At 34.6% G+C, this 17,500-nt stretch overlaps 1 protein-coding gene across 7 annotated transcripts in view; it reads left to right on the top strand.

Annotated features, from left to right (window-relative positions):
* The window catches only part of itchb (itchy E3 ubiquitin protein ligase b), an 85,590-nt gene that overhangs the window by 41,013 nt on the left and 27,077 nt on the right, over positions 1 to 17,500 (top strand). For 5 of the 7 annotated variants that reach the window (XR_015522562.1, XR_015522561.1, XM_087304970.1 and 2 more), the window contains 13 exon segments: positions 147 to 216; positions 507 to 591; positions 4,498 to 4,626; positions 8,260 to 8,332; positions 9,336 to 9,407; positions 9,584 to 9,672; positions 9,956 to 10,115; positions 12,819 to 12,952; positions 13,847 to 13,987; positions 15,330 to 15,450; positions 16,402 to 16,506; positions 16,936 to 17,032; positions 17,355 to 17,427. Coding sequence is in view for 3 of the 7 variants with exons in the window: in XM_087304970.1 (XP_087161096.1) it covers positions 147 to 216; positions 507 to 591; positions 4,498 to 4,626; positions 8,260 to 8,332; positions 9,336 to 9,407; positions 9,584 to 9,672; positions 9,956 to 10,115; positions 12,819 to 12,952; positions 13,847 to 13,987; positions 15,330 to 15,450; positions 16,402 to 16,506; positions 16,936 to 17,032; positions 17,355 to 17,427 (1,349 nt within the window). In the remaining 4 variants the exon portion in view is untranslated. 7 annotated transcript variants of the gene reach the window in all.

The following is a 17,500-nucleotide window of genomic DNA, read 5'->3' as shown; positions in this document are numbered from 1 at the left end:
ATTTATTTATTTATTTAAAAATATATGTAGATCAATAATCTGTAAATATTATATGTTAAAAATGTAAATGAATCAATGAATCACGAGCAAAATATCACATTTCTAAATCTATTTGTATTTGTTTTGCTGTGTGTGTTGCTGTGCAGCTCCAGGATCAGGCTTCAGCCACCCAGAATAAGGAGTTTGATCCGCTGGGTCCACTGCCGCACGGCTGGGGTGAGAGAAACATTCCCTTCATAACCAGCAGACAAACCCATGCTCTCTTTTATAAGATACCGGACCAGCAGGTATTTTGTATTGTTCTGCTAACCTCATTATCTGCACCTGTGAAGCAGCACTAAAATTAGCCACCGCATCCTTCAATGTCCCACTTTAACAAACGAGAGCGGCTGGATCAGGCTAAACCAGCTGGAGAAAATAGCTCCGGTGCTGGAAATAGCTGCTTTGTTTGAGGAAGTGTTTGCTGTGTTTAATCTCCATGATTTCTCCTTCTGTTTGGCTCTCAGAGAAGAGAACAGACTCCAATGGCAGAGTTTATTTTGTTCATCACCCGACCAGATCCACACAGTGGGAGGATCCGCGAACTCAAGGGTCTGACTTTCATCTTCTTCTTCCTCAATATTACTGCACAGTATTAATGATTGTTTCTAAAGCAATAAACTACATGACCATAGTTGATATTTAAGATGAGTAAGAGTTTTTAAAGGTCCCGTGAAATTAAAATAATGCATTTAAGATGTTAATATCAGTATTTTAGTCCAAAACAGTGACAGAATTCACATTTACAAGATATAAATCTGATAGAAACATCTAAAGCTTGCAGTTTGCCACTTTTGCCTAAGTGGATCAATAATTTTTTTGCCAACACCTCATACTTCAGCTTCTTATCAAATCTTCTGACCAATTAAATCCTTTCTAGTGTCTGACATGCCCCACCCCTTTCTTCTTCATTTCATTTGATGCTCAGTTATAGATATTTACATTAGATGTCGCCTACGCTATTGTTGTCTATTGGAAGGAATGCGCCAATAGAGCCGCCATTTTGGTACAGGGTAGCGCTCCTTTGAATTGAATGTGGGATCCAGGTGCAGTAGAGGACAGGCCATCCAGAGCCAGAGATATATACATAAATTTATGATTGGGAGTTTTTCCGATGGCCAGTATGCAAATTTTTTTCTTGATCTATGAAAATTATAATTTTACATCACTTTTCTACATCGATGGACAGCATTGATGATTGTTTTCTTAGCAATAAACTACACTACCATAGTAGATATTTGAGATGAGTAAGAGTTTTTAAAGGTCCCGTGAAATTAAAATACTGTTTTTTAAGATGTTAGCATCAGAATTTTAGTCTTATGGATATAGTGTGCTTCAAAACAGTGATACAATTCACATTTACAAGATATAAATCTAATATCAACATTGTAAGCTTGCAGTTTGTCACTTCAGCCTTAATGGATCGGTGATTTTTTTTCTTCATACTTCAGTTTCTTAGACCCCGTTTACACTAATGCGTTTTAGTTTGAAAACGCATAAGTTTTGCTACGGTTACGCCATCCGTCCACACTACGCCGGAGTTCTCGAGGCTTTTCCTCAATATTAAGTAGCCCACACACAGTTCAGTCTCGCATCCTCTTCTTGTAAGTTAAGACTTCGCAAGTTTGATCAAGGCTGCAGTCTCTTCTTCTCAGTTTGATATGGAAAACATACCGAGGACACGGGTAAATCTTCACAGGGAACAGTGTACTTTATAAATTCATTCACATCACCTTGGCTACGTTGTTTCACTTTCTCAATAATAAAATGTAAACATGATTTAAGGAACTGCCTATTTTCTTTTTAATATTAGCAACTTAACAGACAGCAGAAATGTTGAGGCGTCGTGCTGCATATATGAGCGTCATCTTCACTGTGTGGATATTTATAACAAAACGGAGCCGATAACAACTGCCTCCTTTCAATTTCAGTGAAAATACGAAACACACCCTCTCTTCTGCTGAATATCAGTTTTAATAATCGATAATTATAAAAGTATAACATACAATAAGTTTATACATTGTGGGAAATAAAGGCAAGCGATCAGTCAATGTACCTGGATTAATCATTAACTTATCTTTGCGCTTAAGCAAAACAAGTTACCCGTGAACAAGTAACTTATTAGATTCCAATGACCAAAGTCAGGGAATATGTCGTTAGATAAAGACAACAACATGAATGAAATATCACGTTTAGCAAATATAGTGAGATTAGATCCAGCGGGAGATGCTTGATGAGCAGTCCGACAAGCAGAGCTCTCATCTGGGTAGAAATGCTGGAGCGCTTGCTCGAGAGTGTGTCTGTGTTGTCACGTGATGTGCGTTTTCAGCGTTTTGGTGTGGACGGAGAGCTGTTCAGAAACGCTGGGTAAAACGCGAGTGTGGACGCGGATCGTTTTCATTCTACAACGCCGTTTTAAAACTAAAACGCACTAGTGTAAACGGGGCCTTAAAGGGCCATGAAAGCCCCTCGTTTCAGCAGGGTGTTTTCACACCTCTACTTTGGAAAAAGTCAGAAAAGTGGGCGTGTCCAGTTCTGTTTAGGGGGGAGTGTCGGAGGAACTAAAGTGGGAGGGTGTGGGAGTGTCTATTTGGGCACGCGCGAGTTTCAGAGTCAAAATACACACAAACACACAGGAGAAAGTGATGGTGTTTAACCTACATGGACATCTGTAGTCGAATTATTTGCCAAATTATTAAATGTTGGACTTTAACTGCAGTTTGGCTCTTTCATTCAGAGAATTCATTCATGTCCCTCGCGACAAACGTGATATTTGATTCGAGGAGCTGCTCTAAGCGTGTATTTTTCATGCAATGTTTGATACCGCACGGCGAATGAGAGAAAAAAAAACCTCTGCATTTCCCGGAAACTTAGATGCACACAGCAGGTAGTGTCAGAAAGCCGCGTGTGTTATTCCGGTCACAAAAAAAGTTTGGTTGTGGTGCTAACATGTTTACACTCGGTGCAATAGTTAACTTAGTTCGATACGAACAAACTGAGTAAACAAAGAGCACTGATCGCTCACTTACCAAATCTGTAGAGACAGGACAATCACCAGCAACTAGAGCCGCGTCTTTATTAAGAGGAGACTACAAGCGAATCCGGATCTCAGCGTTTGCAGATGAGAACAGCTCTCAGGTAAACAATAATCCTCCTTAGACACGTAAGTTATTGTTGTCGAGCGTCGCGTACACTGTTAATCCACACGTGACTCCAGCTGAGCTCTCACAGAGAGAAAATGAAAACAAAACTTAACTGCAGCAAACTATAAAAGCAAAACTTCACGCTTGTTTTGCCAACACAACGTGGCGTCTCTGTCGTCTAAACACTGTGACAGTAATGAATATTAATGAAGTTGCACAATAGAGCGCGCTGATTGGTTTGAACCAAGCCTTACTCATGCATTAATGCAGCACACTGTAAGACGTAATAAGACACACTCTGGCACAGACGTCCAGTCTGCACGCTGGAATACACGCTATTATGTCATGACCGTGACGCAGCTTCAAAAATTCGTTTCAAACCGGAAGTACGAATTTGCTTGAAATAACGCAAAAACAACCAATTTACATTTTTTAGTGAAATATAGGTGTCCTAATAGTGTTTTTAGCAGTGTGGGACACATATACGACTGTCAACAGCTCAACACATGTGTTTTGGTGTTTCGTGACCCTTTAACAAATCTCCTGGCCAATCAAATGCTCCCTAGTGTCTGACATGCCCCGCCCCCTTTTCATTTGCTTTTTATTTGATGCACTTGAGCTCAACCATAGATATTTACATTAGATTTACATTAGATTGTTGTCTATTAGAAGGAAAGCATCAATAGAGCCGCCATTTTGGTACAGGGTAGCGCTCTTTTGAAGTGAATGTGGGACCAAGGTGCAGTAGAGGACAGGCCATCCAGAGCCAGAGATATACACCTATATCTATGATCGGGTGGTCAGTATGCAAATATCGTTTTAAATTATGAAAACTGTAATTTTACATCACTTTTCTACATCGATGGATAGTGTCTGCAGGAGCATTGCCGACAAAGGAAAAGAGTTATTTCCCTCCCTGTTAAAATGGATCTAATCCATGTCCTGAATCACACCTCCTCTCCTGCTTTCACTTCTAATTCTAACGGAGGGAGCGATTCGTTTGTGAATGAATCTCCGTTATGAACGACTCATGTGAACCATCGATATCCCAGCGTCTCAATGTGCACATCCACCTTTCTGACCTAATGTTTCACTGATTCAGCAGCTAGTTTTAGCACCTAAACACTTTGTGAAATACTCTTAATACTCTTAAAGCAAAAACGCAGGGCATTATTTTCAAGAGTTTCCAGATAGGAGCTACTTTTAGCTTTAAGATATTTCTTGAAAACACTCTCTAAAGAATATTTTCATGAACTGTTTTATTCATGAATCGTTTATTAAACCGTGCTCATGTTGCTGTTTGTGTGTCCTGCAGTCTGCTTAATGAGAAGCCTCTGCCTGAAGGATGGGAGATGAGGTTCACGGTCGATGGCATCCCTTACTTTGTAGATCACAACCGCAGAACCACTACTTATATCGACCCGCGCACTGGAAAATCCTCCCTGTGAGTGCAAACACATCCACTTACTCGCTCATTTACAGAGGTGGAGCTCATAGCATTAGGATTTTAGCTGCATGGGAACGTTTTGAGGATAGTTGCACAGTCGCATAATGACATTAGCTCTGTGGTCACATAATGATGTTAGCTGCATGGCTGCAGTATGGCTGCACTGCCAATTAACTGACTATAATAAACCTGAAGAATATTATTATTGATTAAATAATTGTTTTCGCTCTTTTTTTCAAGTATTCAAGTCATCTTTTTTTTTAAACAAAAAAGCTTTTTATTTAGTTGTTTTTTAATTAATTTTTATTAGTTTATTTATATATTTTGACTTTTTATTTTTTATTTTGTTTTTTATTTAATAATTTTGTTTTATTGTACTTCTTTTTTATGATTTATTTATGCATTAAATTTTATAAGCTATTTATTTTAGAGTATTATTTCTTAGTTTTATTTTAAATAATTTATAATTTTTTTATTTAAATTATTATTTGTTCTTTTTATTTATTTATTTATATTTATGTATGTATTTATTTATAAGCTAATTATTTAATAGTATTAAAAATGGTTTTAGTTGAATATAATAAACCTGAAGAATATTACTATTGATTAAATGATTATAATTGCTCTTTTTAAGTATTCTTCAAAACATCTTTTTAACAAAAAATGCTTTTTATTTATTTATTTATTTATTAATGAATTTTTATTTGTTTATTTTTACTTATTTTTTTATTTATTAGTTTTATATAATTAAAACATTTTTTGTTTTAATTTTACTTATTTTGTATTATTTATTCATTACATTTATAAGCTATTTATTTTAGAGTATTATTTCTTAGTTTTATTTAAATAAATTTATATATATTGTTATTTAAATTATTATTTGTTATTTTTATTTCTTTATATTTATTTATAAGCTATTTATTTTATAGTATCAAAAATGTTTTTTGTTGACTGTAATAAATCTGAAGTATACAACTATTGACTAAATAATTATTATCGCTCTTTTTAAGGTATTCTTTAAATCGTCTTTTTGACAAAAAATGTTTTTATTTATTTATTTATTTATTTTTATTTGTTTATTTTTATATTTTTGCTTAATTTTTTATTTATTAGTTTTATTTTATTTATTTTTTCATAAATTTTTATTATAATTTTATATGATAAAATTTTATAAGCTATTTATTTAAGAGTATTATTTCTTAGTATTATTTTAAGAATTTTTTTTTATTATTTGTTATTATTATTTTTTTATTTATTAGCTATTTATTATATAGTATCAAAAATGGTTTTAGTTGACTATAAAAAATCTAATGAATATTACAGTTGACTATTTAATTATCGCTCTTTTAAGTATTCTTCAAGTTGTCTTTTTAACAAAAAATGCTGTTTGTTTATTTATTGATGAATAATTTTTATTTGTTTATTTTTTATATTTTAAGTTAAGATTTTAATTTGTTAGTTTTATTTTAATAAATGAATTAGTTCTGTGGTCACATAATGATGTTAGCTGCATAGCTGCAGTATGATGTTAGCTTTGTGGTCGCATTTTTATATTGTTGCAGTGCACGCAGTCATGGTTGCAGTATTACGTCAACAAATCTGCTTTATCTCCTTTCCACTTATTGATCATCAAATCACTTATCACTGAATCTGACACTCATGAATTCGTTATGCATGGATCATAGTTTTGACCTTGAGTGGATTCGCACTGCATGCTAATGTGATTGGGCTTGGAGATGCACAAAGCTCTCTTTCAGACGGGACAGTGTGCGTTCATCAGATGTCAGATGCAGAACAGGAAAAACAGGTTTCTGTCAAACTGGTTGTATTGTGATCTCTGATGGTGACTCAGCATGGAGAACACAAACACACCTCTCCAATGCGTCTCCTGATCTACATGAAATGTATTTCAAGATGTGACGTGAGGTTGTAGGTCAGAATGTGAGACGTGTCAACAAACAAGCATCTGTACGCAGTGTTACCATTCATCAGCGGCACAATCGAAGCACCCTGTCTACATTAAAGACTTTTAGCAGGGTGTTTTCACCATGGTAAATTAGCGTATCATTATCATTAGAGGAATTTTCCGAATTATTACAGGAATTTACTAAAGTGATTCACAGTTATTTGACTTTAAAGACACAATATGTAAGATATCAAAAGAGCCACTATCGTTGTTATTCATTCATTCATTCATTTTCTTGTCGGCTTAGTCCTTTTATTAATCCGGGGTCGCCACAGCGGAATGAACCGCCAACCTATCCAGCAAGTTTTTACGCAGCGGATGCCCTTCCAGCCGCAACCCATCTCTGGGAAACATCCACACATACACTACGGACAATTTAGCCTACTCAATTCACCTGACAGTCTTTGGACTGTGGGGGAAACCGGAGCACCCGGAGCAAACCCACGCGAAGGCAGGGGAGAACATGCAAACTCCACACACAAACACCAACTGAGCCGAGGTTCGAACCAGCGACCTTCTAGGCTGCCTCGCCCTAGTGCTGTTATATATTTGCTGAATTATGGATTTGTATTCTCAGATGTGTGGAAGAATGTTAATATCCTGAAAAATAAGCAGTATTAGCTAGTGAGAAGGAGTGTGTGGTGTGTATTCATGCTAATGACATCTCACACCCTCATTTTCTGGGGTGGTTTCCTAGAAAACAGGGACACTAATACATGGCTTTCAAAGTCAATTCCTGGAGGGCCGCAGTTTTGCTTCAACCCTGACCCAAACGCAGTGAGCACCTTGATTAGTTGTTTCAGTTGTGTTTGACTAGGGTTGGAGCAAAACTGTGCAGAGCTGCAGCCCTACAGGAATTCACTTTGAAACCTATGCTCTAATATGTTTTGTGTTTTATTAGACCGCACAGGGCAGCATTGTAACAGAATCCTATAAAGATTTGGACTGTGGCATAATAAAATAGGATGTAATGAACTCCACAACTCTCATGACTCCACATTTAATCACGCTGTCATCAAAATACTCCATTGCTTGAAGTGAATGCATGCCCTCTAGTGGCTAAAATTACGTACTGTGCCTTTAAATTATGGCACAGACAACAAAACTCAAGACATGTCACCTTGGATCACTAAACCTGTCATAAGCATACTTCATTTAATTCTGAAAAATTAATGCATGGTTTATTTATGGGGATTAGACATTTTTGGCTGAGATAAAACAGATAAAACATGATAAAGCATTTGAATATTTGAGTTAAGTCAATTATAAAAAAACGTACGGCCCATAATTTTCATTTCAATGCATCTCTAAAAATAGTATGTTCTTAGCAAGTCACATTACTAATCGAAGCTTAAGTTTTGGCCTGTTTACTGTATGAAACACACAGTATATCTTCATGAAACATGATTTTTATTTGATATTTTATTGATTTTTTTTTTTTGCATAAAAGAAAAATGTTGATCCATACTATGTATTTTTGCCTGTTCCCACAAATATTCCTGTGCAACGCGAGACAAAGATTAAACAGTTTTCTGTCATATCTCTTTAAATATACACTACAGCATCAAGTGTAGTCACATAAAATGTCATATCTTTGGTAATCCTGCTCAGTATAAAGGATTTTGCTTGTGTTATGAATGATTTGTCTCTTCTCTTCTCTTCAGTGAGAACGGTCCTCAGATCACATATGTACGAGACTTCAAAGCCAAAGTTCAGTACTTCAGATTCTGGTGTCAGGTGAGCCTTTCCTTCAGTTTTATCAGGTTGTGTCTGTTAATATCTATAGATTAATTCTCTGATGTTTTAAACAAGTATAATTGACCAAATAATTGAAGTTGGTCAGATTAGTGTACAAAGTAATATGAGATGGATGCCATTTTATTTAATAACAATCTTTTTTTAAAATCTTTAATCTTTTTTTCTTTAACTTTTAAAATGTTAGTATTTTTGTTTGTGTGTATTTTGACTTTATCTACTAGCTGAAATAGGAGTTTGTTATTTAATTTATTTATTAATACATATTTGTTATTATTTTATTTATTTATTAGATTTATATTAATTAATTTATTTTTTATTTATTTGTTTTAATTTAACTTTTTTTCATTTATTTATTTTTTTAGAGGATCAAAAATGGTTTTAAGTGACTTTAATAAACCTGAAAAATATTACTTTTGGCACAATAATTATTATTGCACCTTTTACGAGTATTATTCAAATGATCTTTGTAATAAAAAAGGCTGTTTCATTTATTAATTAAGTAATTAAATGTTATTTATTTATTTTCTTTCTACTTTTTTTATTTATTATTTTAATTAATTATTTTTTTATTTGTTTGTTTTAATATAATTTATTTTTTATTTATTAAAAAAAATTTTTTAGAGTATCATAAATAGTTTTAATTGCCTATAATTTTTTTTTTACAAAAAATGCTCTTCATTTTGTTAATTATTTTTTTATTTAATAATTTGTATTTTTTTACTTTTATTTTTTAAGTTAGTTCTGTATTAAGTCATTTTATTTTATTTTAAATGTATTTTTAAATGTATTTATTGTTATAATTTCTTTATTCATTTAATAAACTATTTTAAAGTATGAAAAATGGTTTTAATTGACTATAATAAACCAGATTAATATCATTTTTTTCTAAAATTTATATTCTAACATTTTGTTTTTTTTGGATTCGTCATCTTTTTAACAAAAATTGCTGTTTTGTTTTTATTTTTACCTTTTTTTATCATAGCAATTATCGATGCCGCAGCACATAAAGATCAACGTCAGCCGCAAAACTCTCTTTGAGGACTCCTTCCAGCAGGTACTGCAGTCACACTCCACAATTAACCATCACTATTTTAATACTGCATTATTTATGAGTAGCTCTAGCATTTAAAAGTGTTTAAATGATTTTTTTATGGAGATCATTGATTGGGGTAGCCTATAGATGTCTCCTGAGCTGTGAAATGATGTTATTATGGTGTTTTTTTCCTTCAGATCATGAGTTTTAGCGCTCAGGATCTGCGGCGCAGGCTCTGGATCATCTTTCCTGGAGAAGAAGGACTGGATTATGGAGGAGTGGCCAGGCAAGTCTCAGATTCACTCTTATTTATTGGAAAATAAAGACACGATGAGCCATTCTTGAGTACGGCTAGGCTGACAAACTATCATATTGAATCATGATGAACTTTATATCGGTAGTTAGTGGTGTAACGCATGGCAAATCTCATGCTTCAGATCACATTACTGTTTTTGAGTCATGGATCGGACAATGGATCGGTCTACATATATATTTTATATACTTATATTTAGAAAGAGAGTGAGAGTGATTTCTGTTTTCAAATATCCTGTGTGTATGTTGTGTTTCAGAGAGTGGTTTTTCCTGCTGTCCCACGAGGTCCTGAACCCGATGTACTGCCTGTTTGAATACGCCGGGAAAGACAACTACTGTCTGCAGATAAACCCCGCCTCCTATATCAACCCCGACCACCTCAAATACTTCAAGTTCATTGGTCGCTTCATCGCCATGGTAATGTGCTCTTGCCATATTTGGTCATTGTCAGATTTTAATCCAACTGGTGTTTGATCTTAATAGTGATTCCTGTTTCACGACCCGATTTGCAGTGGCGCAGTAGGTAGTGCTGTCGCCTTACAGCAAGAAGCTCGCTGGGTCGCTGGTTCAAACATCGGCTCAGTTGGCGTTTCTGTGTGGAGTTTGCATGTTCTTCCTGCCTTCACGTAGGTTTCCTCCGGGTGCTCCGGTTTCCCCCATAGTCCAAGAACATGCGGTACAGGTGAATTGGGTAGGCTAAATTGTCCGTAGTGTATGAGTGTGTGTGTGAATGTGTGTGTTGATGTTTCCCAGAGATGGGTTGCGGCTGGAAGGGCATCCGCTGCGTAAAAACTTGCTGGATAAGTTGGCGGTTCATTCCCCTGTGGCGACCCCGGATTAATAAAGGGACTAAGCTGACAAGAAAATGAATGAGTTCTCACAATGTTGATTATTAAAAAGCTGTTTCTTAAAATTATACTTGGCCAATAGCCTAGTGGCTGACATGGTGCTCACGCCGACCGGAGTTCGGTTTCCGGCTTGATGTCCTATGCTAATCCCCTTTTTCTGCTCCCAATGCTTTCCTGTCTGTTCTCCACTGTCCTGTCTCAATAAAAGGTCAAAAATCCCTAAAAAGATAGACTGATAACAGATTGCTGCATCAGAAGATAACAGATTGTGGTATTAAATTCCACTGATGCGATGCTCGAAAGGAAAAACAAGCTTGACCAAAACAAGTTTTTAATATGGAGCTTAAAATATGCCAAAATAATCTGAATTTGAATTGTGTTAATACTTGAATTGACGGGGCGAGGCAGTGGCGCTGTAGGTAGTGCTGTCGCCTCACAGCAAGAAGGTCGCTGGTTCGAGCCTCGGCTCAGTTGGCGTTTCTGTGTGGAGTTTGCATGTTCTCCCTGCCTTCGCGTGGGTTTCCTCCGGGTGCTCCGGTTTCCCCCACAGTCCAAAGACATGCGGTACAGGTGAATTGGGTAGGCTAAATTGTCCATAGTGTATGAGTGTGTGTGTGAATGTGTGTGTGGATGTTTCCCAGAGATGGGTTGCGGCTGGTAGGGCATCCGCTGCGTAAAAACTTGCTGGATAAGTTGGCGGTTCATTCCGCTGTGTCGACCACGGATTAATAAATGGACTAAGCCGACAAGAAAATGAATGAATAATACTTGATTTGACTTCTCGGGGATCATCTTCTCTCCTCTATTGACCTGCTTTCTGCGCTCTCTGTATTTTAATTTTGATCATCTCAAGATCATCTTGAGATCTTGAAACTGTATTCCTACAATCTGGATGTCTGCAGGAATTCAGAAAAAAAAAATCTGAATTTTTGAAAACATGTCTATAAAAGTCTACCTTTAAAAAATGTTGTCACCTTAAATGTAAAATGTTTAATATTCAAGTTAAGGTATTTAAATTCAAAGCAGTTTTTAATAGTTTGTATTATTCAGTTATGTTAAATTACAACTTTATTCAAATTCAGATTGTTTTGGCATAATTTAAGCTTCATAATGTCCGACTTTCTGCGCTCTCTGAATTTTAGAAAATTGAATTTGATATTCTGAACTTCTTCATCTTGAAAACTTAAAACTGGATATCTGCAGGAATTCAGAACAAAAAAATCTGAATTTTAAAAATAAGTACAAAAATCTGCCTTAAATGATGATTATTCATATTAAGATATTCAAATTATATAATGTTATGTTTTTTTTTTTTATTACAGTTGCTAATAGTTAAAATGAACACAATTCAGATTGTTTTGGCATATTTTAAGCTCCATATTTTTCTAACCGGAACATTTATTTAGAATATTATTCATTTATTCATTCATTCATTTTCTTGTCGGCTTTGTCCCTTTATTAATCCGGGGTTGCCACAGTGGAATGAACCGCCAACTTGTCCAGCACGTTTTTACGCAGCAGATGCCCTTCCAGCCGCAACCCATCTCTGAGAAACATCCACACACACTCATAAACTAGAGAAAGTTTAGCCTAACCAACTCACCTGCACCGCATGTGTTTGGACTGTGGGGGAAACCAGAGCACCCGGAAGAAACCCACATGAACACATGCGAACTCCTCAGAGAAACGCCAACTGACCCAGCTGAGGATCAAACCAGCAACCCAGCAGTCTTCTTGCGGTGAGGCGACAGCACTACCTACTGGGCCACTGCGTCGCCGAGTATTACTCATTCATTCATTCATTATTCTCTATTTTCTTTTCGGCTTAGTCCCTTGATTATTCTGGGGTCGCCACCGTGGAATGAACCTTCCAGCTGCAACCCATCCCTGGGAATAATCCAAGCACTCTTATTCACACACATATCTCTTTAAGTAGTAATAGTGTCATAGTGCATGTCTTTGGACTTGTGGGGGAAACCGGAGTACACACGGGGAGAACATGCAAACTCCACACTGAAATGACAACTTGCTGAGCCAGGGCTCAAACCAGTGGGCTTCTTGCTGTGAGGCGATCGTGCTACCCACTGCGCCACCATGACACCCTCGATTATTATTATTATTATTATTATTATTATTATTATTATTATTATTATTATTATTTATAAAAAAAAAATTTTATTTATTTTTTTACATATTAAGTTGAGGTTAGTAATGTAAGCATAAATGCACTAAATAACGCAAAATTCACTGACTCTGGCTCTGATTTCTCTAGGCTTTGTTTCATGGGAAGTTCATCGACACAGGCTTTTCTCTGCCGTTCTACAAGCGCATCCTGAACAAGCCGCTGACTCTCAAAGACCTGGAGTCCATCGACCCGGAGTTTTACAACTCGCTCATCTGGATCAAGTCAGTTTCCAAATCATGAATATTTATTAGCGGTGTTGCAAATAAATTATTATTGTAATTATTATTATGATTATTTTGTATCATTTTTATAACAATAATAATAAAAATAATAAATATAATAATAATAATAATAATAATAACAAAACAGAAATAAAAATAATAACAATAATAATAATAATAAATAATAATAATAATTAATAATAATAATAATTTTATTATTATTATTAGTATAATTATAAAATAATAATACTAAAAATAATAAATATTATTATTATATTTATTTATTATTATTTTTTTATAATTATACTAATAATAATAATAAAATTATTATTATTATTATTTATTATTATTATTATTATTGTTATTATTTTTATTTCTGTTTTGTTATTATTTATTATTATTATTATTATTATTATTATTATTGTTATTATTTTTATTTCTGTTTTGTTATTATTATTATTATTATTATTATTATTATTTATTATTATCATTATTGTTATTATTTTTATTTCTGTTTTGTTATTATTATTATTATTATTTATTATTATTATTATTGTTGTTGTTGTTATTTTTATTTCTGTTTTGTTATTATTATTATTTATTATTATTATTGTTGTTGTTGTTGTTGTTATTATTGTTATTATTATTATTATTATAAACCCAAAAATGTATAACATCAGTAATTTTGCCCAATTTGTTACAGAAACGTATATTCTCTACATATTTGAGCTTGTTTATCTGTTGCCAGTTTTAAAAAGAATGCTTCACACATGCTTTAAATGCATGTAAAACTATTTTTTTTTTTTTTTTAGCTTGTTAAGTGATCGTACGCTAGCTTCCTGATATCTGAATTGCAGCTCAGCCTCTTAAAGCATGTCTGCGTGTGTGTTTCAGGGATAATAACATCGAGGAGTGCGGCCTGGAGATGTTTTTCTCGGTGGATAAGGAGATTCTGGGTGAAGTGTCGACTCACGAGCTGAAGCCGGACGGAGGAAACATTCAGGTCACCGAGGAGAATAAGGAGGAGTATATTAGGTCAGCAAACACACCCATGATTATTCAGCACACACTCGCAACACAGTTAACCTGATGCTTTAAAGGAGACCTATTAAGCAAAACTCACTTTAATAAGGGGTTTAAACACAGTTGTGTATCAGCAGTGTGTGAATATATCCAGCCTCTAATGGTAAAAATGTATTAATTGTATTGTTTGTAATCAGACTTGATCATAACAGTCTGCAGAAACACTTTGATTGACATTCTCCAGTTGTACGTGTCATCAGAGGAGGAAAGCCCCGCCCACTAGTAACCATCTCTCCCTCCTTAGCATATGACTTTAGTCTTGTTTTTGAATCTGCCACTATGCTGACACACAGGCATTCATAGCTCCGCCCTCTTTTGAAAAGAGCACAATCTCATTTGAATTTAAAGCGACAGTCACCAAAACGCCCAATTAGGACCAAAGCCTAAAAGGGTCAGTTTCAGAGAGGTAAAGAACATTATCTGTGTGGTATTTTGAGCTGAAACTTCACTACACACACACTGTATAGTCATCAGAGACTTATTTTACATCTTGTAAAAATTGCAAAATAGGTCCCCTATATAATATAATACCCCTGATAATGGTATTTTATTAATTGGCAAAGATTGATAGATACATTTATTAAATATATAATAAAATAAGAAGCAATGAATACAAATATGAATAATATTAATATTGTCTTAAATAATAATCAATGCATTTTTATTTAGTAAATGATTTATTAATGGTTTTATGTATTTTGATAATGTTTTAATGTGTAGATGTATTTAATAAAGTAAATGTCATACATTTTAATAACATGTATTTGTGTAAAAACGTTTAATAAATTATATTAATTGCAGTATTAATAAATTTTAATTTCGATCTTAATGATAAAATAAATAATAGCACAATAATAATAATAATATTATGAATTTAAATATAATTAATATTGTCTAAAATAATAATTATTTTGTTTTGTTAGTAATATTTTTCAGTTCAAAATGAAGTTTTATAAATATTTATGTTTGTTGTGTTTGTAAATGTGTATATAATAAAATACATTTTTAAAAACGCCAATTACTTCATTCATTTACCTTCTGCTTTAGTCCCTGATTTATCAGGGCTGGCCACTGTGGAATGAACCGCCAACTGCTCTAATTTATTTTTCAATATTTGTTTATGCGTTTAAATATATTATGCATGGTAACTACTTTTAGACTTAAATAATCAATATATAATTGAACTTTTTTGTATTTAATGCCATTTGTTTTGGTATTGAAACAAGATTTACTGCAAAATTGATGTACTGTAAACGGAGTAATCAAAGTTTTGTGTTTGTGTGTGTGTGTTCAGGCTGGTGGCAGAGTGGCGTCTGTCTCGCGGTGTGGAGGAACAAACTCAAGCTTTCTTTGAGGGATTCAACGAGGTTCTTCCACAGCAGTACCTGCAGTATTTCGATGCCAAAGAACTGGAGGTGATACAGAATCTACAAAAGTCACACAAGTTTCACAAATATCTGGACACTGAAATCACAAGTCAGCATGAAGCTGAAGTTGCAATAGTCTCATCTCCTCTATTGAGATTTATAGTTAAAGCCTTCTTTGAAATATTTTTTTTTTTAATTTCTTTTTTCATTTTCACAGTAAATTTATTTTAGATTATTTATTTGTTTTATTATATTAATTATATATTCTATTATATTTTTCTTCTAGAGAAAGTCGTATTTAGTTTAGTTTGACATTCTTTGTAATCACTTTGTACGCTCAATATTATTAGCCATCTTTAGAAATATGTAGTTTTCCAATTGTCTACAGAACAAACCACTGTTGTTCAATGACTTGCCGAGTTCACATCATTAACCTAGTTGAGCCTTTTGTTTGTTGTGAATATACGCCCTCTAGTGGCCAAAATACATGCTGTTCCTTTAATCCAGAGGTGTCAAACGTACGGTTTAATCCGGCCCACTTAGGAATAGATTTTCCTCCATGTGGCCCCTGAGCGAAAAGGAGATTGACACCCCTGCTTTAATCATTATTAAATATCAGTCCGTTATATAAAAAAATCCATTGACTTTTGAATAGATATCTGTAGGTCTATATACAGTTGAAGTCAGAATTATTCGCCCCTGTTTATTTTTTTTTCTCCCAATTTCTGTTTAACGGAGAGAAGTTTTTCAAATCATAATAGTTTTAATAACTCATTTCTAATCACTGATTTCTTTTATCTTTGCCATGATGACAGCAACTATTATTAGACTAAATATTCTTCAAGATACTAGTATTCAGCTTAAAGAGACATTTAGAGGCTTAACTAGATTAATTAGGGTTAATAATTATCGGCTTGACTGTATATATGGTGTGAATCTCATTTCCAGTGGCAGATGTTGATGACTTGGCAGTATTTAATGTGTGTTTGTGTGTTGTAGGTGATGTTGTGTGGGATGCAGGAAATCGACCTGAACGACTGGCAGAGGAACACCATTTACAGACATTACACCTCCTCCAGTAAACAGATCATGTGGTTCTGGCAGGTAATGATGTTAATATAGGCGCCACCTGCTGGAAGAGACTGAATTAGTTTTGTATGTACAATCTTTGTGTGGATCATGGTGAAAAGAGCTTAGCTCAGTGGCCTTACAGCAAGAAGGGATCGAGTCCCGGCTGGACCAGTGGGCATTTCTGTGTGGAGTTGGCATGTTCTCTCTGTGTTGGTGTGGGTTTCTTCTGGGTGCTCCGGTTTCCCCGCTGCAACTTGGGTTCAGTATGCTTGGGTCATTAGTATTAGCCACCCAAGAAGATGATTAGCCTGGCCCAAAAACGACATCAGCCCAGTGGGAAACTGTGTCTACAGCCTGGCTGCAGTGGTGTTTGTTGTGGTGCTTTCTGATATCAACATTTTTTAGCAAGGAATGGCTTAAATTGGTGATCTTTAAGTTAAAAGTTTCCTTCTTTCTCTGTAGTTCATTAAGGAGATGGACAATGAAAAGCGTATGAGACTCCTGCAGTTCGTCACAGGCACCTGCCGTCTGCCTGTCGGAGGATTCGCAGACCTCATGGGTGAGTCTTTCGTGGATTTTTATCCACATACTGCATAAAAACTAATATATTTTATACTGTAAAGAAGTTTTATTATAGAGCATTTCAATGTGGTGATGCCATTGACCCATGAATATTTCCTGTTTAAACTACTTCATAACTGTAACCAGTTCAAACATAGTAATTCAATAATAACCTAACGTGAAAACAGCTATCATAACATGATCAATATGTGGCTCTTTTTGGGTTCTTGGAAGCTATAGAAAATAAAAATGTAAAACAGGAAATACGTCGGCACCATTGTTTTTGTTTACATCCCTCATATTATGTTTGTCTGTCACAGGGAGCAATGGACCACAGAAGTTCTGCATCGAGAAGGTCGGCAAAGAGAACTGGCTTCCTCGGAGCCACACATGGTACATGACCTGACCATAAACATCATGTTCATCTCAGCATTATAAAATAGGATTTTTTTTTTTAATCTGTGGA

The sequence above is a fragment of the Danio rerio genome, chromosome 23 (assembly GCF_052040795.2).
Source record: "Danio rerio strain M-AB ecotype USA chromosome 23, GRCz13ab, whole genome shotgun sequence".
NCBI classification, from domain to species: Eukaryota; Metazoa; Chordata; class Actinopteri; order Cypriniformes; family Danionidae; genus Danio; species Danio rerio.
The sequence above is the reverse complement of the archived record's forward strand: the minus strand, read 5'-3'. Positions and strand labels throughout refer to the sequence as shown.